Source organism: Trichomycterus rosablanca, chromosome 4 (genome assembly GCF_030014385.1).
Source record: "Trichomycterus rosablanca isolate fTriRos1 chromosome 4, fTriRos1.hap1, whole genome shotgun sequence".
NCBI classification, from domain to species: domain Eukaryota; kingdom Metazoa; phylum Chordata; class Actinopteri; order Siluriformes; family Trichomycteridae; genus Trichomycterus; species Trichomycterus rosablanca.
Genome location: NC_085991.1, coordinates 20,159,244 through 20,180,043, shown reverse-complemented (window position 1 = coordinate 20,180,043; position 20,800 = coordinate 20,159,244). Strand labels below are relative to the sequence as shown.

Below are 20,800 nucleotides of genomic sequence, written 5' to 3'. Positions count from 1 at the left end.
GCTGGCTTGCAGATGGGTGTAAACCGCGGAGTCCTGGCCAGAAGAGGTTGATCTATGTTGGGCCATCCATTTCGCCAGTGGCTGTTTAGTTTCCCCGATGTACAGTTCCCGACAATCCTCCTGGCACCTAACAGCATACACTACGTTACTCTGTTTGTGTCGAGGAACCCGGTCCTTAGGGTGAACTAATTTCTGGCGTAGCGTGTTCTGGGGTTTGAAAGCAACTGAAACACAGTGTTTGGAGAATATCCGTCTTAATTGTTCCGATACTCCTGCCACATACGGAATCACCACTGGTTTGCGTTTAGACCGCGATTGTTGTTCTCCGCCCTTCAATCCACTGGAGCTGTGTTTGGGCATTTTTCCCGCTTTTACGAATGTCCAGTTGGGATAACCACATTCACCCAGGGCCTTCTTGACATGAGATTTCTCTCTATCCTTGGCCGTAGTGTCTGTGGGGATGCTGTTCGCCCGGTGGTGCAGCGTCCTGATGACTCCTAGTTTGTGCTCCAATGGATGATGGGAGTCAAACCTTAAGTGCTGGTCCGTGTGTGTTGGTTTGCGGTACATATTTACTTTCAAACGTCCCCCATCTTTACTAGCAATTTCACAGTCTAAGAGGGCTAAAACGTTGTTGCACAACGTTGTGAACTTGATGTGTTCGTCCACCGAGTTGATGTGGTCCGTCAAATGTGGTAAAATCAGAGGATTTTATTTTAACCCAGGTGTCGTCCACATATCTGAACCAATGACTCGATGGTGTCCCTATGTAGGACCTTAGTGCCTTCTTTTCCACTTCCTCCATGTACAGGTTTGCAACAATAGGTGAGACGGGGGACCCCATAGCACACCCATGTTTCAATTTGTAGAACTGTCCTTTGTACGAGAAGTAGGTGGACTGAAGACACAGTTCTAGGAGTGTGCACACCTGATCCGTGGTAAGGGTGGTCCTCGTGCTCAGGGTGGGGTCGCCTTGTAGTTTCCTATGGACCACCTCCACTGCCTCAGCAACCGGAATGCACGTGAAGAGGGATGTAACATCATACGAGACCATTGTTTCCTCCGTCTCAATGATGACGCCCTTCACCTTGTCCACAAAATCCATGGTGTTCTGAATGTGGTGTTCCGTGCTACCTACCAACGGGTTGAGAATCGATGCTAGAAACTTAGAAATGTTATAAGTCACAGAGTTAATCATACAAACAATGGGTCGTAAAGGTACATCCTGTTTGTGTATCTTAGGTAACCCATACGGACTAGGTGTAGCCTCCCCCGGATATAATTTGTAGTACAAAGCCCTGTCAATAGCATTGATCTGTTCTAAAACTTTCAGACAATCTATCACCTTTTTCTTGTAGCTACTACCTGGATCTTGTTTCAGCAGCTCATAAGTGTTAGTGTCACTAAGTAACAACATCACTTTCTCATGGTAGTCTATCTGGTTTAACAGAACAGTACATCTACCCTTGTCAGCAGGAAGTTTTGATGATGTTATTGTCCTTACTAAGTGTAGTAAGTGCATACCTCTCGTCTCTGCTGATGTTGGATGGCGGTGGCTTTGCATTCCTAAGGCAAGCTGACACTTTCATCCGCAACTGTTCCGCTTCCAGGTCGGAGATGTTGTTGTTGCGGATTGCTGATTCTGTGGCTGTGATCAGTTCCACTAGTGGGAATTGCTTTGGTGTAACAGCAAAATTCAACCCCTTAGCCAATATGTCTTTCTCCGCTTGTGTGAGTTGTCTGTCCGACAAGTTCTTCACCCACTTGTTCACATCACCAGTGTGTGTTTGCCCTTCATTCCTCATTCGGCCATCCTTGGTCTGTTGGTGTTTCTGTCCTGCAGCAAGCAAGTCAAACTTTTTTCGCTGCCTGGTTTTTGACTTTTCATGTTGTCCTAGACGAGCCTTCTGCGTGAAGTTAATCACCTGTTGGAGAGTGGGCTCATCTAGACGTGATGTAAGTCTCAGTACGATCTGCTCCTCTCTGTTTTTTAAGACATCGATTGTGAAGTTAATTTGTCTCACCCGTTCATTCAATAGCTGGTTCTGTGCCTTCTGAATGATCTTGCTAGCTCGGTGACCCTTGACAGAAGATCTGAGTTGCAGGCTCTTAGGTGTGATCCTGCTCTGTCTGCATCTGATGTTAAATTGCAGGTGGTTCCTGTAGTCAGCCATCTTACGTGCCGTTTTCTCGTACTCTCTTACGAGTTTGAGGCAATCCTTACCAAAGTGAGTCAGAATCTGTTGATGTATGCTTAATAATCCAGGTACACAAATTCACAAAGTTGAATCAGTTCATCTGTGAAATTGCTAGTAAAGATGGGGGACGTTTGAAAGTAAATGTGTACCACAAACCAACACACACGGACCAGTACTTAAGGTTTGAGTCATCAGGACGCTGCACCACCGGGCGAACAGCATCCCCACAGACACTACGGCCAAGGATAGAGAGAAATCTCATGTCAAGAAGGCCCTGGGTGAATGTGGTTATCCCAACTGGGCATTCGTAAAAGCGGGAAAAATGCCCAAACACAGCTCCAGTGGATCGAAGGGCGGAGAAGAACAACCGCGGTCTAAACGCAAACCAGTGGTGATTCCATATGTGGCAGGAGTATCGGAACAATTAAGACGGATATTCTCCAAACACTGTGTTTCAGTTGCTTTCAAACCCCAGAACATGCTACGCCAGAAATTTGTTCACCCTAAGGACCGGGTTCCTCGACACAAACAGAGTAACGTAGTGTATGCTGTTAGGTGCCAGGAGGATTGTCGGGAACTGTACATCGGAGAAACTAAACAGCCACTGGCGAAACGGATGGCCCAACATAGATCAACCTCTTCTGGCCAGGACTCCGCGGTTTACACCCACCTGCAAGCCAGCGGCCACTCATTTAATGATGAAGATGTGCAGATCCTTGACAAGGAGGAACGCTGGTTTGAACGTGGAGTCAAAGAGGCCATTTACGTGAAGAGGGAACGACCATCCCTGAACCGGGGAGGGGGCCTGAGAGTACATCTCTCACCATCATACAACGCCGTAATAGGAGCTTTAACCCAATCATGTGTGAAAAACACATGGACATTGTAATTAATGGTCATTGTGAATTACATATGGACCTGATCACCAGTTCCATTGTTATGCAATGGGCAGTGATCGGTTGTTATGCAAATCAACTGCATATAAGGTTGGGGTATTCAACACCAGCTCAGACTGAAGAAGTCATTCGGATTGAGTGACGAAACGTATCTCTACAACAAACTTGTGTCCAGATGAACTGATTCAACTTTGTGAAAAACATAAAGTGTTTTTCTCCAACACAATTGCCTGATTTCACAAATGTTTTAGACTGAATAGACTTAATTTTTTGCACACCCCATAATCCTGAAGACAATCTTGTTATTTCTGTAAGCTTTATATTATATTATCCAATGGTTTTGGAATGGAATGTGTGTGTGTGTGTGTCAGGTGATTATATACAGTGGGGTCAAAAAGTATTTAGTCAGCCACTGATTGTGCAAGTTCTCCTACTTAGAAAGATGAGAGAGGTCTGGAATTTTCATCATAGGTACACTTCAACTATGAGAGACAAAATGAGAAAAAAAATCCAGGAAATCACATTGTAGGATTTTTAAAGAATTTATTTGTAAATTATGGTGGAAAATAAGTATTTGGTCACCCACAAACAAGCAAGATTTCTGGCTCTCACAGACCTGTAACTTCTTCTTTAAGAAGCTCTTCTGTCCTCCACTCGTTACCTGTATTAATGGCATCTGTTTGACCTCGTTATCTGTATAAAAGACACCTGTCCACAGCCTCAAACAGTCAGACTCCAAACTTAACCATGGCCAAGACCAAAGAGCTGTCGAAGGACACTAGGAAGAAAATTGTAGACCTGCACCAGGCTGGGAAGAGTGAATCTACAATAGGCAAGCAGGTTGGTGTGATTAAATCAACTGTGGGAGCAATTGTAAGAAAATGGAAGACATACAAGACCATTGACAATCTCCCTCGATCTGGGGCCCCACGCAAGATCCCCCCATCCTGTGGGGTCAAAATGATCATGAGAACAGTGAGCAAAAATCCCAGAACTACACGGAGGGACCTGATGAATGACCTGCAGAGAGCTGGGACCAAAGTAACAAAGGCTACCATCAGTAACACACCGCCGAGAGGGACTCAAATCCTGCAGTGCCAGGCGTGTCCCCCTGCTTAAGCCAGTACATGTCCAGGCCCGTCTGAAGTTTGCCAGAGAGCATATGGATGATCCAGAAGAGGATTGGGAGAATATCATGTGGTCAGATGAAACCAAAATGGAACTTTTTGGTAAAAACTCAACTCGTCGTGTTTGGAGGAAGAAGAATGCTGAGTTGCATCCCAAGAACACTATACCTACTGTGAAGCATGGGGGTGGAAACATCATGATTTGTGGCTGTTTTTCTGCAAAGGGGACAGGACGACTGATCCGTGTTAAGGGAAGAATGAACGGGGCCATGTATCGTGAGATTTTAAGCCAAAACCTGCTTCCATCAGTGAGAGCATTGAAGATGGAACGTGGCTGGGTCTTCCAGCATGACAATGTTCCCAAAAACACCGCTTGGGCAACGAAGGAGTGGCTCCGTAAAAAGCATTTCAAGGTCCTGGAGTGGCCTAGCCAGTCTCCAGACCTCAACCCCATAGAAAATTTGTGGAGGGAGTTGAAAGTCCGTGTTGCCCAGCGACAGCCCCAAAACATCACTGCTCTTGAGGAGATCTGCATGGAGGAATGGGCCAAAATACCAGCTACAGTGTGTGCAAACCTGGTGAAGACTTACAGGAAACGTTTGACCTCTGTCATTGCCAACAAAGGTTATGTTACAAAGTATTGAGTTGAACTTTTGTTATTGACCAAATACTTATTTTCCACCATAATTTACAAATAAATTCTTTAAAAATCCTACAATGTGATTTCCTGGATATTTTTTTTCTCATTTTGTCTCTCATAGTTGAAGTGTACCTATGATGAAAATTACAGACCTCTCTCATCTTTCTAAGTAGGAGAACTTGCACAATCAGTGGCTGACTAAATACTTTTTGACCCCACTGTATCATTATAGGTGATAATATAGCTTACATGTCAAGTGATACTAATATATTGTACCAATGTAATAATAACGTTCTTCAATAAGGTTCCTCATTGCTGCTGCAGTTGCATCATCTGCTGCCTATTTGTAAATGCCTTTGTTAATTAAAAGTTTCAACCATCCTTGTTAGTTTTACAGTTTTACAAGGGGTATAAATCTTTTTCAATCTTTATTTAAATCTTACTTTTATTTTTTTTTCATTAGTATTATTATTTATTTGATGGTGTTTAACGCTTTAAGTTTAAGGGGGGTTATTTAATTTGGCATGTTGCAATGTCATTTGCAATGTAAATAGTGCCATGATGACTGATTCTCAAATAGTTAATTAATCAACATGCTTGCTGCTTATATATGTATGTCTGTGTGAATCTGGGCTGGGCATTTAAAGCGAGTCATGGACTCATGAGATATTCTTAGTGTAACTTAATTTTTTTGGTGGCTAAGAATTGTCAAACCCAGATCCTTGTACTGTGTTTTTGTATTGACTAAGGTATGCTTCCAATTTTGTGGCAACATATTTGGAAAGGACCTTTTATGTATCAGCATAGTTGTGCCCCTGTACACATGAAAATAATGGTTTGACAAGTTTGATGTTGAAAAATTTTAGTTTCAATTCTGATATGTGGACCAGATCTGCTTTGGTCACCCTAAATACAGGAGCAGCCAAAAGAAAAAAAAAAATCACAATTTGTGTGTAAAATAATTATTTATATGGTGTATTTCAAGTAACTTTTTATAGCCTGAATGAAGTAATATAATAATAAATATTGTCCATTTGATATAAAAAAAGAGTTTTGTGTACAAGTATAAAGTAATAATTTTATAACTAGATCAGGCTAATTGGCCACACCTTACATTAATTGTAGTGCATTTAATTCCTTTGGAATCTTTACCTTGAGGAGTTGCAGTAAATGTAAACACAAAGAAAGAACACATCACCACAATCAGAACAGGGTTTACAGGATAAAGTTGTAAAAAGGTACATGTTGGGAAAGGGATAAAAATTATTTTAGAGGCTTTAACTATCCTTATAAGTGAAGTTCAGCTGAACATTATAAAGAAATGTAAATTGTATAGAACTACAAACACCTTGCCCAGATTGGGCTGTCCCTGCAAACACGATGGACAAACCAGGAGAAAATTAATCAAAAATGCTACCAAGAGGCCTATGGTAACTTGGCAGTTGGTCAGGATTGGAGAGAAAATGGATGCTGCCAAGTACCCCCAAAGTCTCAAGGAAAATATTTGGCCCTCTACTAGACCACTAAAGATTGGCAGGTGGTTCACCTTCTAGTGCGACAACAACCCTGACCATGATGCCAGAAAAATAAATAAATAAATGCAATGGCTTTAACGATTAAGTGAAAGCCACTGAGTGGCCAATTCAAAGCCCTGACCTACATTTGTTAAAAAATCTGTAGATAAACTTAAAAGAAGTAGTTCATTGCTGTTCACAACATTTTGAAAAAGAAAAACAAATGGGAAAATGTTCCCTGGTGTGGGTCTGCAAAGCTGGTAGAGATATATCCAAACAAACAAATGACAGTAAACTAAGCAAACTGTCAAGTGTTAAATCAGAGCAGTGATTACTTTTTCAAGTCCTATATTTAGAATGTAAAGTCTTTGACAATTGACTTTTTAAAGTGATGTGATAGTGTTCTATAAGCACTAATTAAAGCCTGTGCTGTGTTGTTGTAGCAGTGATTTAAGTGATACACATTTGTTTATACACATAAATAAGAACACTCATTATAGATTGACTTTAATCTGTGTGTTGTACAACAAAGTACTTAGTTACTAATAAAGTCTGACTAGCAATAAAGAAAGTCAATAGCACTGTGTTTATCATTTTTCTTGATTAATCACACTTGGCCAATCAACAATAAACAATGTAATGTTTGGCACTCCACTGTGTTTTCAATAACACACTCTGTAACTCTGTAATTTTAAATAAGCTCAATTATTTAGTGCACGCTTAAAACTATGCTGGTCTTAATTTTTCTTACAGGCTGTTGATTATGAAAGTCGAAGCTCATATTCCTTCTCTGTGGAAGTGCTTAACCCAACTGTGGATCCTCGCTTCCTGCGCCGTGGTCCTTTTAAGGACCGTGCCTTAGTTCGGGTGGCTGTACTAGATGCAGATGAACCCCCACATTTCTCAAGAATTCGTTATCACATGGACGTGTCAGAGAACTGCCCTCCAGAATGTACTGTGGGGCGGGTTAGTGCTGTGGACCCCGACACTGGAATCAGCAGCAACATCAGGTATGTACTTGCTCGGTCTGAAAAGCCATGTTTTGTTTTGGGTTTTTTTCAGTGTAACATTGGTGAGAAATCTTTTAACAAATGTAAGTAAAATATGGCAGACAGTCTGTTAGGTAAATAGCCTAACCAACAGCAAAAAAGCATTCAGGGCCGACTAATGCTAATATAGAATGTAAATAATTATTTTTTTAAGGTAGCTAGTAAGGTTGGTAGTGTACAGCAACATAAATCCTGGACACTTGGGTTCAATCGTCCATTCTCTTTTTCTCGAATCTCCCAAAAACATGCAAAATGAGGACTGGCTCTTCTTAAATTCCCCTAGGTGTGAGTGATTGAGTGAATGTGTAGTCAATGTGTGGGTGATTCCCTATAATGTATTGAGCATGGGTTGGCACCCTGTCTAGAGTTAATTACATTCTTGCGCCTGTAGTTCCGAGACCCATCCAACAACCCTGACATTGATTAGTAAAATAAATAAACTGATTAATTTTGTTGGTGCTGTCCATGATGTGTTGGCTAGTGTTTTCAAAATAGACTCTGGGCTCACTGTGACTATGATCAGGTTAATGTTAATGTTAATGGAAATAAATTAATAAACTTACTAAATTGTCATAGCTTGTCTGTTTGCTTTAAGTGTATACTATTCATACTATTTTTCTCAGTGTTTGAGAATTAAAAGCACTCAGACCCTTTGTTCAGTTCATTGTAGAAGACCTTGCAGCCATAATTAAAGCTTTAGATGTTATTTGATACATCTCTACAAGCTTTGCACACCTGAATTGGGGCAGTTAATCATACTCTATGTTGCAAATCCTTTCACAATCCTAAGACTGGATTGTAAGCGTCTTCAAACTGTTATCTTTAGGTTACTCGACACATGCTCAATGAGGTTCACAGGTCCCAGCCAAAGCCCAAGGCCTTTTTTGCCTGGATGCCAAAGTGGCTGGACTGCCAACTCTTAAAATTATCGAGGCCCCTTTGCACATCTACAGTATTTTCTACATTGCAGTTAAGCTAGCATTCAGGTGTATTATTATATCATATCTCTTTCTGCCATACTTAATTACTTAATTACTTTCTGTCATGCCTGTAATGTGTCAATATTTTTTTCTGTCCACTCTCTTTCTCATGCTGGGAAACTAGGTAAATGCAGAACTGCTATGCTGTGGAAAAATAGTGCTCCAGTTATGCCTAATATCTGTTTTTTTATGTGATTATAATAAATAAATAAATTCATTCCAAGTTCACTTCTGAGATTTGAGTTTTTTGTGTTAGTAAGTAAAACCAAAAAAAAACTACAAATCTTGAAGACACAGGCTGAGACAAATGATAACAACAATAAGGAAAAATAAATAGAACTAATGATGTGGAGAATTGAGAGCGAGTGGAGGCTAAGAGAAGGGAAGGACAAAGAGTTATGGAACTAACTATAGTACAGGACTGGCAATTTTATTTTCAAAGAGGTCAAAATTAGCTAATATAATCTAATCTCAGAACATGGCAAAATCTTATTAGTGCAAGCAGAAATATCAAAAGAATACTACTTTTTATTTGTTAATGTCTATTCACCTAACTACAGCAGTGAAAAAAACTGACTGAAATTGCACTCTAGATGTCACGTTGTACAAAAATAGGGAGGAACCCCATACAGTCTGCTTGAGTGCTAAATAAGGTCTTTTTGTAAAGCTGGGGTCAAAAAAATATTTAATTTCACGCGCCCAGGTGGTGCAGCGGGATATTCCGCTAGCACACCAGCACCGAGTTTCTGAACTCCTCGGTTTGAAACTCTGTGTTGCCACCGGTTGGCTGGGTGCCATCTGGCGGGCATAATTGGAAGTGCCTGCAGCAGATACTAATTGCCCACCGTATCTGCAGGGTGGGGGCCGGACTATGTGTGGGTGGGTATTCATACGCTGTGTAAGGAAGAGACACCTGTGCAGAAAGAGGAGGGCTGTACACGTGTCGGAAGAGGCGTGTACAGCGACATTCTCTCCTGGATGCAATCTGGTATCTCTCAGCCGCGGAAGACAAAAATTGAGAGGAAAATTGGGAGAAAATGCATTAAAAAAAATTAATTTCATGATGGGATGATGGGAAAACACAACTCAACCTTTTTTGCATTCATCAAAAGTTGTGAAGATTGAACTACAGGAGCTTGAAATGGAGGTAGAACACCAACGGTGCTCCCTAATAACACAGGAAAGAGAGAGATTTTTGAAGGAAAGAGAAAAGTGCTGGGTTCTAACCTGTTTAGGAGAGCTCTAATAAGGCCTTGCTTTTCTGGAATTAACAAAATGGATGCTCCTGGTGCTTTCTTCCTTAATATACAATGAGAAACAAATGCATCTTTGTTAGACTAATGGAACTACTGAACAAAGAAGGACTGCAGTGGATACCTCTACAAAATGGTACAGAATTAAAAGCAGTTAATATCTACTTCATGCTACTGTAGTTAAGTTTATCTTTCTTTGAGATATGTTGTCCATAGGGCTGGTACAAACTTAATAAAGACATAAGGGATTAGTTAGCTTATTTTAATTGATTACATCATTTAAAAGAGTTCAGAGATATATGAGCAATTGGGTATGTTTTGATATATTTTGTTAAAAATAAGTAATGATTGAAAAAAAATTGTTTTATTTATTTATTGTCATTATCAAGCTTCTTTGACCACTAAGGAAATTCTAAAAGTCGAATCTCTTTTTTTGCACTTGGGTGGTGCAGCAGTAAATTATGCCAGCTCACTACTACTGGGATCCAAGGTAGGAATGACCAATGGTGCTATCGGCTGGTCAAGGAAGGGGGGGGGGTAGCTTGGTGATGATGGATTGGCCCTGTCCAGGGTGTGTTGTGTCCAGTGATTCCCAGGAAACCAGACCCTTTGCAACCCTGATCATGATAAAGCAGTGGTAAAACATGAAAATAAAATAAAGAAGTCTCTTTTTCTTCTTCCATCTGTGTCTTTCTCAGGTACTCCATTGATCCCCAGTCAGATCCTGAGGCTTTGTTTCGCATTACCCCAGACACTGGGTTTATCACCACAACAATGGAGCTGGACCGTGAACATGAGCAGTGGCACAATATTACCATCATTGCCACACAAAGAGGTAAGTATGAGCTTCAATCTCTCCTGTTCTCTCTCACTCACACACACCCACACCAGCAGAATGATAAAATATATTAATATCATACTTTAATCAAATGATTGCAAGTACACTTTAAAAAAATATCAAAAAGTATACTTTTAATAAATACATTACCATGAAGTATCTTCTTCTTCTTTTCCTTGGCCTTTGTCCCATTCGTTTGCGGGGTCGGCTCTTGGCGGATCACGATTCGTGCATCGATTTGGCACAATTTTTACGCCGGATGCCCTTCCTGACACAACCCTCCCTATTTTATCCGGGCTTGGGACCGGCACTACAATGCACTGGTTTGTGCATCTAGCGGCTAGGTATCTATAGGACAATTCAGTGTTTCCAATTAGCCTGGTGGCATGTTTTTGGACTGTGGGAGGAAACCGGAGCACCCGGAGGAAACCCACGCGGACACGGGGAGAACATGCAAACTCCGCACAGAAAGGACCGCCTCACCTGGGGATCGAACCAAGGACCTTCTTGTTGTGAGGCGACAGGGCTACCCACTAAGCCACCGTGCCGCCCCATTAACATGAAGTATACTTTTAGTTAAATTTAAGTTTCATTTAATTTACTATTAACTATTTAATCTACTTCTCAAATACTTGTTTTCAAATAGATGTTTGGTATATTTCTGCAAAGTATGTTAAACAACTGTTATAGTAATACACTTAAAGAATACATTTAACACATTATACAAAAGTTTGCTTAAGTTTTCAGAAAGTAACTTATTGGTACACTGTCCTAGTAAAAAATGCACTTAAGAGTATTTAAAATATACTGAAATTTGTCTAAGTATACTATAAATAAATAGCAGATGTCTGCACTTATTTCAAACATGTTAAAAATACATTGTCATACTTTAATCAAATGATTGCAAGTACACTTTTATCATACTTTTAAAAAATTATCAAAAAGTATACCTTTAATAAATACATTACCACGAAGTATACTTTTAGTTAAAATTTCATTACATTTAATATACTTGTTTTCAAATAGATGTTTGATATATTTTTCAAAGTATGTTAAACAACTGCTTAAGTGTATTTTTCATGAAGTTACTTATTGGTACAATAGTAAAACATTTTTATAATTTGTGTTATATTAAAATATAATAATTTTAAATATATTTCAGTATTATTTAATTCTATTATGAAAAATATATTAATCATATTAACAAACATATTCAAGTACTTTTTAATACTATGTTATGTATTTTTTACTTTGCATGTAATTAATGGATTTCACATGATGCTGTAATTATACTTGCAAAGAACACACTACATAAATATTCATTCAGTGTACTTACAGAGTTTAAATAGTAACCTGTATAAACTTCATTAGATAAATGCTTTTAAAAATACAACTTATTAGGTGTCTCCCTGCGTTTCACCTAATGAGCTCCGAGTTAAACTTTAGCACCCACATGACCCTAATTATGATAAGAAACTGATTAATGAACGAGTTAAAATATACATTTCAAGTGTATGTTCAAGTGACTAGAGCTTACAATAATGTTTAACGGTTTATTTAAAATACCTTTAGTATTACAGAGCAAATTTACTCCAATTGAGCAGATTTTAAAAACATGTAAAAACATTCATTTTAAAAACAAACTGGTATAAATCTTTGTGTCTAGTCATAAGAAAAGGAATCTTAAGCTCTTAAGGTAGGTATTAATGCAAGTGTTTACGGCGCTCTGGTGGTGCAGCGGTAAAACACGCTAACACAGGAGAAGTGACATGTCAAACTCACGTCTTAGCATATTGAAGATTAGTGTACTTAAGTATACTTTTTTCACCAGGGACAGCAATAATCATTGGTGTAATTTAACACTTATTCTTCCAGGCTGTTGTGGCACAGAGGCAGCAAATCAGCTTCAAACCAAAATTATCCCTCTACCATGCTTTGCATTTGGAATAAGGAATTAGGAATTAATTGGAATTTGGAATTAGCTGTATCCTCTGGTGTTGCTGTGCTGGGCCTATTTTCTAGAAACATATTGTTGAGAATTTTTTATATTTACACAGTAGACAAGAACTTTAACTGTAAAGACCCCCTTCCAAACTGGGGAAAGAAAATTCAAAATGTTGGAAGCATATAGTTTGTTTGATAGAATTTACTTTAAACATCTATAAGTAATGGATGTAACTGAAACACCTGAACCCAATAATAAAAAGCTGTGTCCTTATATCTTTGGCCTTATTCTGTATCTATGCTTTTTTTAAACTTACAGTTAACAGCCAAACAAATTTTTACATCTTTAACTTTAGTGCAAGCAGAGTGATTGTAAGAGAGGGGAGAAAGGGGAGAATGTTGGGCAGGAGTTCAGGATGGCCCCCTTTTTGTGTTTTTATTTATTTGGTTATTTTGTAAATCAGTTTAGATTTAAAGTTACATCTAATTGTTCATTGATTTAAACTCTTATCACAACAGACAACCCCAGTCAAGTGTCCAGAGTGGTGGTGGCTATAGAGACACTGGACTTAAATGACAATGCTCCAGAACTGGACCGACAGTACAGCACAGCCATGTGTGACTCTGCTTCAGTTGGACAGGTGAGAAAGTGGATTATATTCCTTTGTGAATAGACTAGTGCTTGGAGATAATAAAATTTGGCATAATTTGCACAAATGACTGTACATAACATATGTGATCATATTTATTTATTTTGCTGTTCAGTGGATTTTATTACCAGTCCAGCTTTTCTGCCACATGCATAGTGTTAGTAAAAGTAGCTATAGATTAAAATACATTTATTCTGTTCTTATTAATTTATTGTTTCCTCTGTGTATTTATAGCAAAGGAAGCATTTAATGCTAAATACTATTATGCTTTTGATATTTGCCCTTGGCTAAATCCTTTCAACCTGGATTCAGCCATTTTGTAATTTTAGGTTCAGCGACAATGCATTACATTAATGCTTCTTCTGTCTTTAATATTTATGTTATCGCTTGTTACCTACTTTCCTTGTTTTAAAAAATATATATATTACAGGCATTAATTTGGATAAAGAGTATATTTACACAAACTTGATTATCTTTTTTGTTGTTCTTAATTACAGTTAATGTAAAAATCATTGCTTTTTGTTTATTTGTTATTTGTTTCAGAGGTGTAAGCTAGTGGGATGTGATTATCTTTAGCCTTACTGTGTCTACTGGGCTGTAACAGATTTTCTTAAAAGCATGCTAACCTGTATGCTAGTGTATACACCTTGTTTAATTGCAGGTTTTAATCAGGTTCATGCTACTAAGTCTAACATTCTTCTATGTTTTTAATGTGGATTAGTTTTTTTTACCATTTATGTATTTATTTATTTTAATCCATTTTTGCTGTGTTTTTTTGCTCTCTATTTTTCTATCAGGTGGTGCAGGTGTTGAGAGCAATCGACAAAGATGAGGGCGGAAATGACAGCACTGTTCATTTTAACATTTCTCCAGAATCCAGTGCTGCACTCAATTTTACCATCAGAGAGAGTGGAGGTGTGCATTTGTTTACCCCCACATTCTTTCTTTTTTTCTTTCTTCACTTTTAATCTGATTTTGGGAACTCATTTTCCATTAGCTTTTCCCATAAGATGGCTAAATGGCTTTAAGCTGTGTTTTGCACAAAGGTTTAACAACATAACTTTCATACTGGTCAATAAGATTGTTTCGTATAAAATATCAATCAATTTTTGTTATTCATTTTTAATACATACAGTTGATGTCACAAATTTACATGTGCCATCCAACTAGTTTTTTTAGAATTCCAAACACTTAATTCTAGTAAACACATTCAACTACTTTTTTTACAATTCCTGAAATTTTATCTTAGTAAACATTACCTCTTAGGATCACTTAGGATCACTACTATACTTTAAGAATATGAAATATCAGAGAATAATACTAAAGATAATGATTTATTTTATTTCTTTCATCACATCCCCATTGGTTCAGATGTTTACATAAATATATTAAGTATTTGGTAGCATTGGCTTTAAATTGTTTAACTGGGTTCAAAATCTTTAGGTAGCCTTTCACAGACTTTTCACAATAAGTTGCTGGATTTTTGTCCCATTCCTCCTGACAGAGCTGGTGTAACTGAGTCAGGTTTGTAGGCCTCTTTGCTCACATGCTTTTCAGTTCTGCCAGTAAATTTTTTATGTGATTGGGGTCAGGGCTTTGTGAGGGCCACTCACAAACTTTCATTTTGTTACAATGTCATGTCAGAAATTTTGGATAGGGTGCCAATTGGGTTCTTTTTTACCTCCCTCACCAAAACCCTTCTTAGCCAGAAGGTCAATTTGGCTACATGGCCACATCTAAGGCTCATGGTTGTGCCAAGATATTTTTGTATATATATTTGTATTATAATGAAACTGTGATCCTGAAAACACAACATAACATACTGTTTTATATCCTTGCCTAGATCTATGTCTTACCAAAGTTTGACCAAGGAGATCTACAGACAGTTCCATGGACTTTATGGCTTCATAATTTTTGTCCTAAACTGGCAGTGTAAATTGTGGGTCTTTATAGACCCAGGTGTGTGTCTTATAATTTTTTTTAATATCCTTAAGTGGCCCATCCAATGAGCAGTATTAAACCTTATCAAGCATTTGTGCAGAGACTTGAAGATGGGAGTTCACAGATGATTGCAAATCAATTTGACAGAGCTTTAGAGGATTTGCCATAACAAATGGGAAGACTTGCAGCTGTAACTGCTGCAAAATGAGATTCTGCTAAATGTTGAATAAAGAGTATTAATAATTTTTGTAAATAATATACTTTATTTTTTGATAAACTTTTTTATGAATTAAAAAAAAGCTTTTAAGTACTAGGATGTGCATCTGGATTACCACAGGGTTGTTCAGTATGGAGCTTAACAATCTTTTCTTTGATAGTGGTTTCTTTCATGGCAAGTTTATCCTTGTGGCATTGGCTCTACCAAAAACCTAACAATATTTTGTGTAGTTTATAACTTGTTCTAGTAGTATTTTGCAAATAAATGCTATTACTTCAATTAGAGCAATAAGATGAATGATTAAATTACTGTAGAAAAAAAATTGGAAAGTAAAGGGATTTGAGGATGGGCTTTTAGAGATGGTTTTGCTCCATCTAGATATAAGTTGTTGATGTACTTTCTAAAGTTGTGAATTTGTCACTTGTAGCTGCGATATGTTTTTTTAATGACCAGCACCTAAAAAGTTAACCCGTATGTTTTGAATGTCTAGATGGGCAAATAATATGAAAATAGCTGCTTCAGGAAAAAAAATAGTTCAGGGTGAAAAAACTTTTGGCCCTTAGTAAAATTTTTCTCATTTTAAATATGTTTTAACTTCCACTTAATAATAATGAGCAATTTTGAAAAACATTAAACTAAACTCATAAAAATTGCTTAAAGTGTATTAGAAATTATTATGTTGGGTCTTATGGTCAAAACTGCGCATGTGCATGAACAACTTTTTCCGGGCTGATGGCAGCCATTTTCCACACTTCGTCTCTGAGGAGATTTTGTTTATCTGAGAAGACTTTATCAACTTACAATTACACGGTAAGATATTGCATATTATCTATTATTTGACATTATGGACACGCATCTAACATATGCATGGCATTTACAGTATGTACATAAATATAATTTGTTACATAAAAAAGTTAAAGGAGGACTTAATTTTTGATAGTTAGCTAGCTAAATGGCTCAAGGAACACATTTAAAGTAGACAAGTTGGTTACCAAATAATTATTAAACTCACTAAAGCTGATCACATTGTTTAAATTATACATGTTGATCTGTTAGTTTAGGTAAATACCCTTCATTTTAGTAGGAATAAATGCTGAGGTCACTTGAGGGCCTGAGTATGCTCATGAACACAACCAATAACATTACATTTGTTTGTTTGTTTGTTTATTAGGATTTTAACGTCATGTTTTACACTTTGGTTACATTCATGACAGGAACGATAGTTACTCATTACACAAGGTTGATCAGTTCACAAGGTTATATCAAACACAGTCATGGTCAATTTAGTGTCTCCAATTTACCTCACTTGCATGTTTTTGGAATGTGGGAGGAAACCGGAGCACCCGGAGGAAACCCACGCAGACACGGGGAGAACATGCAAACTACGCACAGAAAGGACCCGGACCGCCCCACCTGGGGATCGAACCCAGGACCTTCTTGCTGTGAGGTGACAGTGCTACCCACTAAGCCACCGTGCCGCCACGTTACATTTGAAATACGCCAATTTCTACAGTCCATTGCAGGCGACTGCGTCAACTTGAAATTATACAGCAAAATATTGTATATTTTACAGTGTTTTAACTGATATAGACACGCACATAATGCACTGTTATATACACACACACACACACATATACAGTATATATATATATATACTGGTGCTGGTCATGAAATTTGAATATCATGAAAAAGTTGATTTATTTCAGTAATTCCATTCAAAAAGTGAAACTTGTATATTATATTAATTCATTACACACAGACTGACATATTTCAAATGTTTATTTCTTTTAATGTTGATGATTATAACTGACAACTAATGAAAACCCCAAATTCAGTATCTCAGAAAATTTGAATATTGTGACAAGGTACAATATTGAAGACACCTGGTGCCACACTCTAATCAGCTAATTAACTCAAAACACCTGCAAAGGCCTTTAAATGGTCTCTCAGTCTAGTTCTGTAGGCTACACAATCATGGGGAAGACTGCTGACTTGACAGTTGTCCAAAAGACGACCATTGACACCTTGCACAAGGAGGGCAAGACATAAAAGGTCATTGCTAAAGAGGCTGGCTGTTCACAGAGCTCTGTGTCCAAGCACATTAATAGAGAGGCGAAGGGAAGGAAAAGATGTGGTAGAAAAAAGTGTACCAGCAATAGGGATAACCGCACCCTGGAGAGGATTGTGAAACAAAACCCATTCAAAAATGTGTGGGAGATTCACAAAGAGTGGACTGCAGCTGGAGTCAGTGCTTCAAGAACCACCACGCACAGACGTATGCAAGACATGGGTTTCAGCTGTCGCATTCCTTGTGTCAAGCCACTCTTGAACAAGAGACAGCGTCAGAAGCGTCTCGCCTGGGCTAAAAACAAAAAGGACTGCTGAGTGGTCCAAAGTTATGTTCTCTGATGAAAGTAAATTTTGCATTACCTTTGGAAATCAAGGTCCCAGAGTCTGGAGGAAGAGAGGAGAGGCACAGAATCCACGTTGCTTGAGGTCCAGTGTAAAGTTTCCAGAGTCAGTGATGGTTTGGAGTGCCATGTCATCTGCTGGTGTTGGTCCACTGTGTTTTCTGAGGTCCAAGGTCAACGCAGCCGTCTACCAGAAAGTTTTAGAGCACTTCATGCTTCCTGCTGCTGACCAACTTTATGGAAATGCAGATTTCATTTTCCAACAGGACTTGGCACCTGCACACAGTGCCAAAGCTCCCAGTACCTGGTTTAAGGACCATGGTATCCCTGTTCTTAATTGGCCAGCAAACTCACCTGACCTTAACCCCATAGAAAATCTATGGGGTATTGTGAAGAGGAAGATGCGATACGCCAGACCCAACAATTCAGAAGAGCTGAAGGCCACTATCAGAGCAACCTGGACTCTCATAACACCTGAGCAGTGCCACAGACTGATGGACTCCATGCCATGCCGCATTGCTGCAGTAATCCAGGCAAAAGGAGCCCCAACTAAGTATTGAGTGCTGTACATGCTCATACTTTTCATGTTCATACTTTTCAGTTGGCCAACATTTCTAAAAATCCTTTTTTTGTGTTGGTCTTAAGTAATATTCAAATTTTCTGAGATACTGAATTTGGGGTTTTCATTAGTTGTCAGTTATAATAATCAACATTAAAAGAAATAAACATTTGAAATATATCAGTCTGTGTGTAATGAATGAATATAATATACAAGTTTCACTTTTTGAATGGAATTACTGAAATAAATCAACTTTTTCATGATATTCTAATTTTATGACCAGCACCAGTATATATACAGTATCTCACATTTCAGTATACAGTATCTCACATTTCTGCAAATATTTTATTATATCTTTTCATGGGACAACACTATAGAAATGAAACTTCGATATAACTTAGAGTAGTCAGTGTACAGCTTGTTTAGCAGTATAGATTTACTGTCTTCTGAAAATAACTCAACACACAGCCATTAATGTCTAAATGGCTGGCAACACAAGTGCGTACACCCCACAGTGAACATGTCCAAATTGTGCCCAAAGTGTCAATATTTTGTGTGACCACCATTATTATCTGGCACTGCCTTAACCCTCTTGGGCATGGAATTCACCAGAGCTGCACAGGTTGCTACTGGAATCCTCTTCCACTCCTCCATGATGACATCACGGAGCTGGTGGATGTTAGACACCTTGAACTCCTCCACCTTCCACTTGAGGATGCCCCACAGGTGCTAGACCTTCAGCTTCCTCAGCAAGGCAGTTGTCATCTTGGAGGTGTGTTTGTGGTCGTTATCGTGTTGGAAAACTGCCATGCGGCCCAGTTTTCGAAGGGAGGGGAGCATGCTCTGCTTCAGAATGTCACAGTACATGTTGGAATTCATGTTTCCCTCAATGAACCGCAGCTCCCCAGTGCCGGCAGCACTTATGCAGCCCAAGACCATGATACTACCACCACCATGCTTGACTGTAGGCAAGAGACAGTTGTCTTGGTACTCCTCACCAGGGCGCCGCCACACATGCTGGACACCATCTGAGCCAAACAAGTTTATCTTGGTCTCATCAGACCACAGGGCATTCCAGTAATCCATGTTCTTGGACTGCTTGTCTTCAGCAAACTGTTTGCGGGCTTTCTTGTGCGTCACCTTCATTCTGGGATGACGACCATGCAGACCGAGTTGATGCAGTGTGCGGCATATGGTCTGAGCACTGACAGGCTGACCTCCCACTTCTTTAACCTCTGCAGCAATGCTGGCAGCACTCATGTGTCTATTTTTTAAAGCCAACCTCTGAATATAACGCCGAACACGTGGACTCAACTTCTTTGGTCGACCCTGTGGAACCTGTCCTGGAAAACCGCTGTATGACCTTGGCCACCGTGTTGTAGCTCAGTTTCAGGGTGTTAGCAATCTTCTTATAGCCTAGGCCATCTTTGTGGAGAGCAACAATTCTATTTCTCACATCCTCAGAGAGTTCTTTGCCATGAGGTGCCATGTTGAATATCCAGTGGCCAGTATGAGAGAATTGTACTCAAACCACCAAATTTAACAGCCCTGCTCCCCATTCACACCTGGGACCTTGACACATGACACCAGGGAGGAACAACGACACATTTGGGCACAATTTGGACATGTTCACTGTGGGGTGTACTCACTTATGTTGCCAGCTATTTAGACATTAATGGCTGTGTGTTGAGTTATTTTCAGAAGACAGTAAATCTACACTGCTATACAAGCTGTACACTGACTACTCTAAGTTGTATCCAAGTTTCATTTCTATAGTGTTGTCCTATGAAAAGATATAATAAAATATTTGCAAAAATGTGAGGGGTGTATTCACTTTGGTGAGATACTGTATATATCTATATAATCGTTTGATCCCACTTTATTTGATAAATGACAGATTATGGTTAGTTAAGCGGTGGCTCTTCATACGATATTTTGATTTTACAATGGGAATCCTATGATGCAAATTAATACACATAGAGCAGAAGCCATATTCTGAATTTTGAATTTGGGGTATACAGTAGCCATAATAATAATTTAAGCGATACGCAGTACGATAATCTTCCACAGATATTGACTTAGCATTTTAAGGTAGGCTATGATACATATCAGTATATATAAAAAACCCTTGGTTTACCAATCAATCAACTTACGATGGATTTGTCGAAACCTGACCCTGTTGTAAGTCGAGGAGCGTCTATATGATTCAAATTATAGTAATAACTTTTATTCATCGCGCTGGTGCTGTATTGGTTGATGTGAAGTTAAATAATACATATTGTTGTATTTCTGCCAAAAAAGAACTCATATCTGTAAATTATAATGTTTATGGCTTGTTCCAGTTTTTTGATTTAACGTCATTTAAATGCCATTTCTTTCATAGAAAAAGGTGTGATAAGGATTCTGTGACATTGCCTCAGGTCTCTGGTAAGGGCAGTTTTCTGTTTCAGTTTTGATATTTATATTGAATTAAGTGACAATTATATTTTATAAAACTAAATTTGTATCTAATATTGAACAATTTGTAATAATCTATATAGTAATCTAATGGTGGTTATCTTACTATGTGGCAATATAGCAAAA

The 20,800-nt window shown here is 38.6% G+C and overlaps 1 protein-coding gene across 1 annotated transcript in view; it reads left to right on the top strand.

Moving 5' to 3' along the window:
* The window catches only part of LOC134311870 (cadherin-24), a 104,318-nt gene that overhangs the window by 63,765 nt on the left and 19,753 nt on the right, over positions 1-20,800 (top strand). Inside the window, exons 6-9 of the mRNA XM_062993516.1 lie at positions 7,129-7,385; positions 10,356-10,492; positions 12,959-13,080; positions 13,887-14,004. Of these exons, the coding sequence (XP_062849586.1) occupies positions 7,129-7,385; positions 10,356-10,492; positions 12,959-13,080; positions 13,887-14,004 (634 nt within the window). The remainder of the gene's footprint in view (positions 1-7,128; positions 7,386-10,355; positions 10,493-12,958; positions 13,081-13,886; positions 14,005-20,800) is intronic.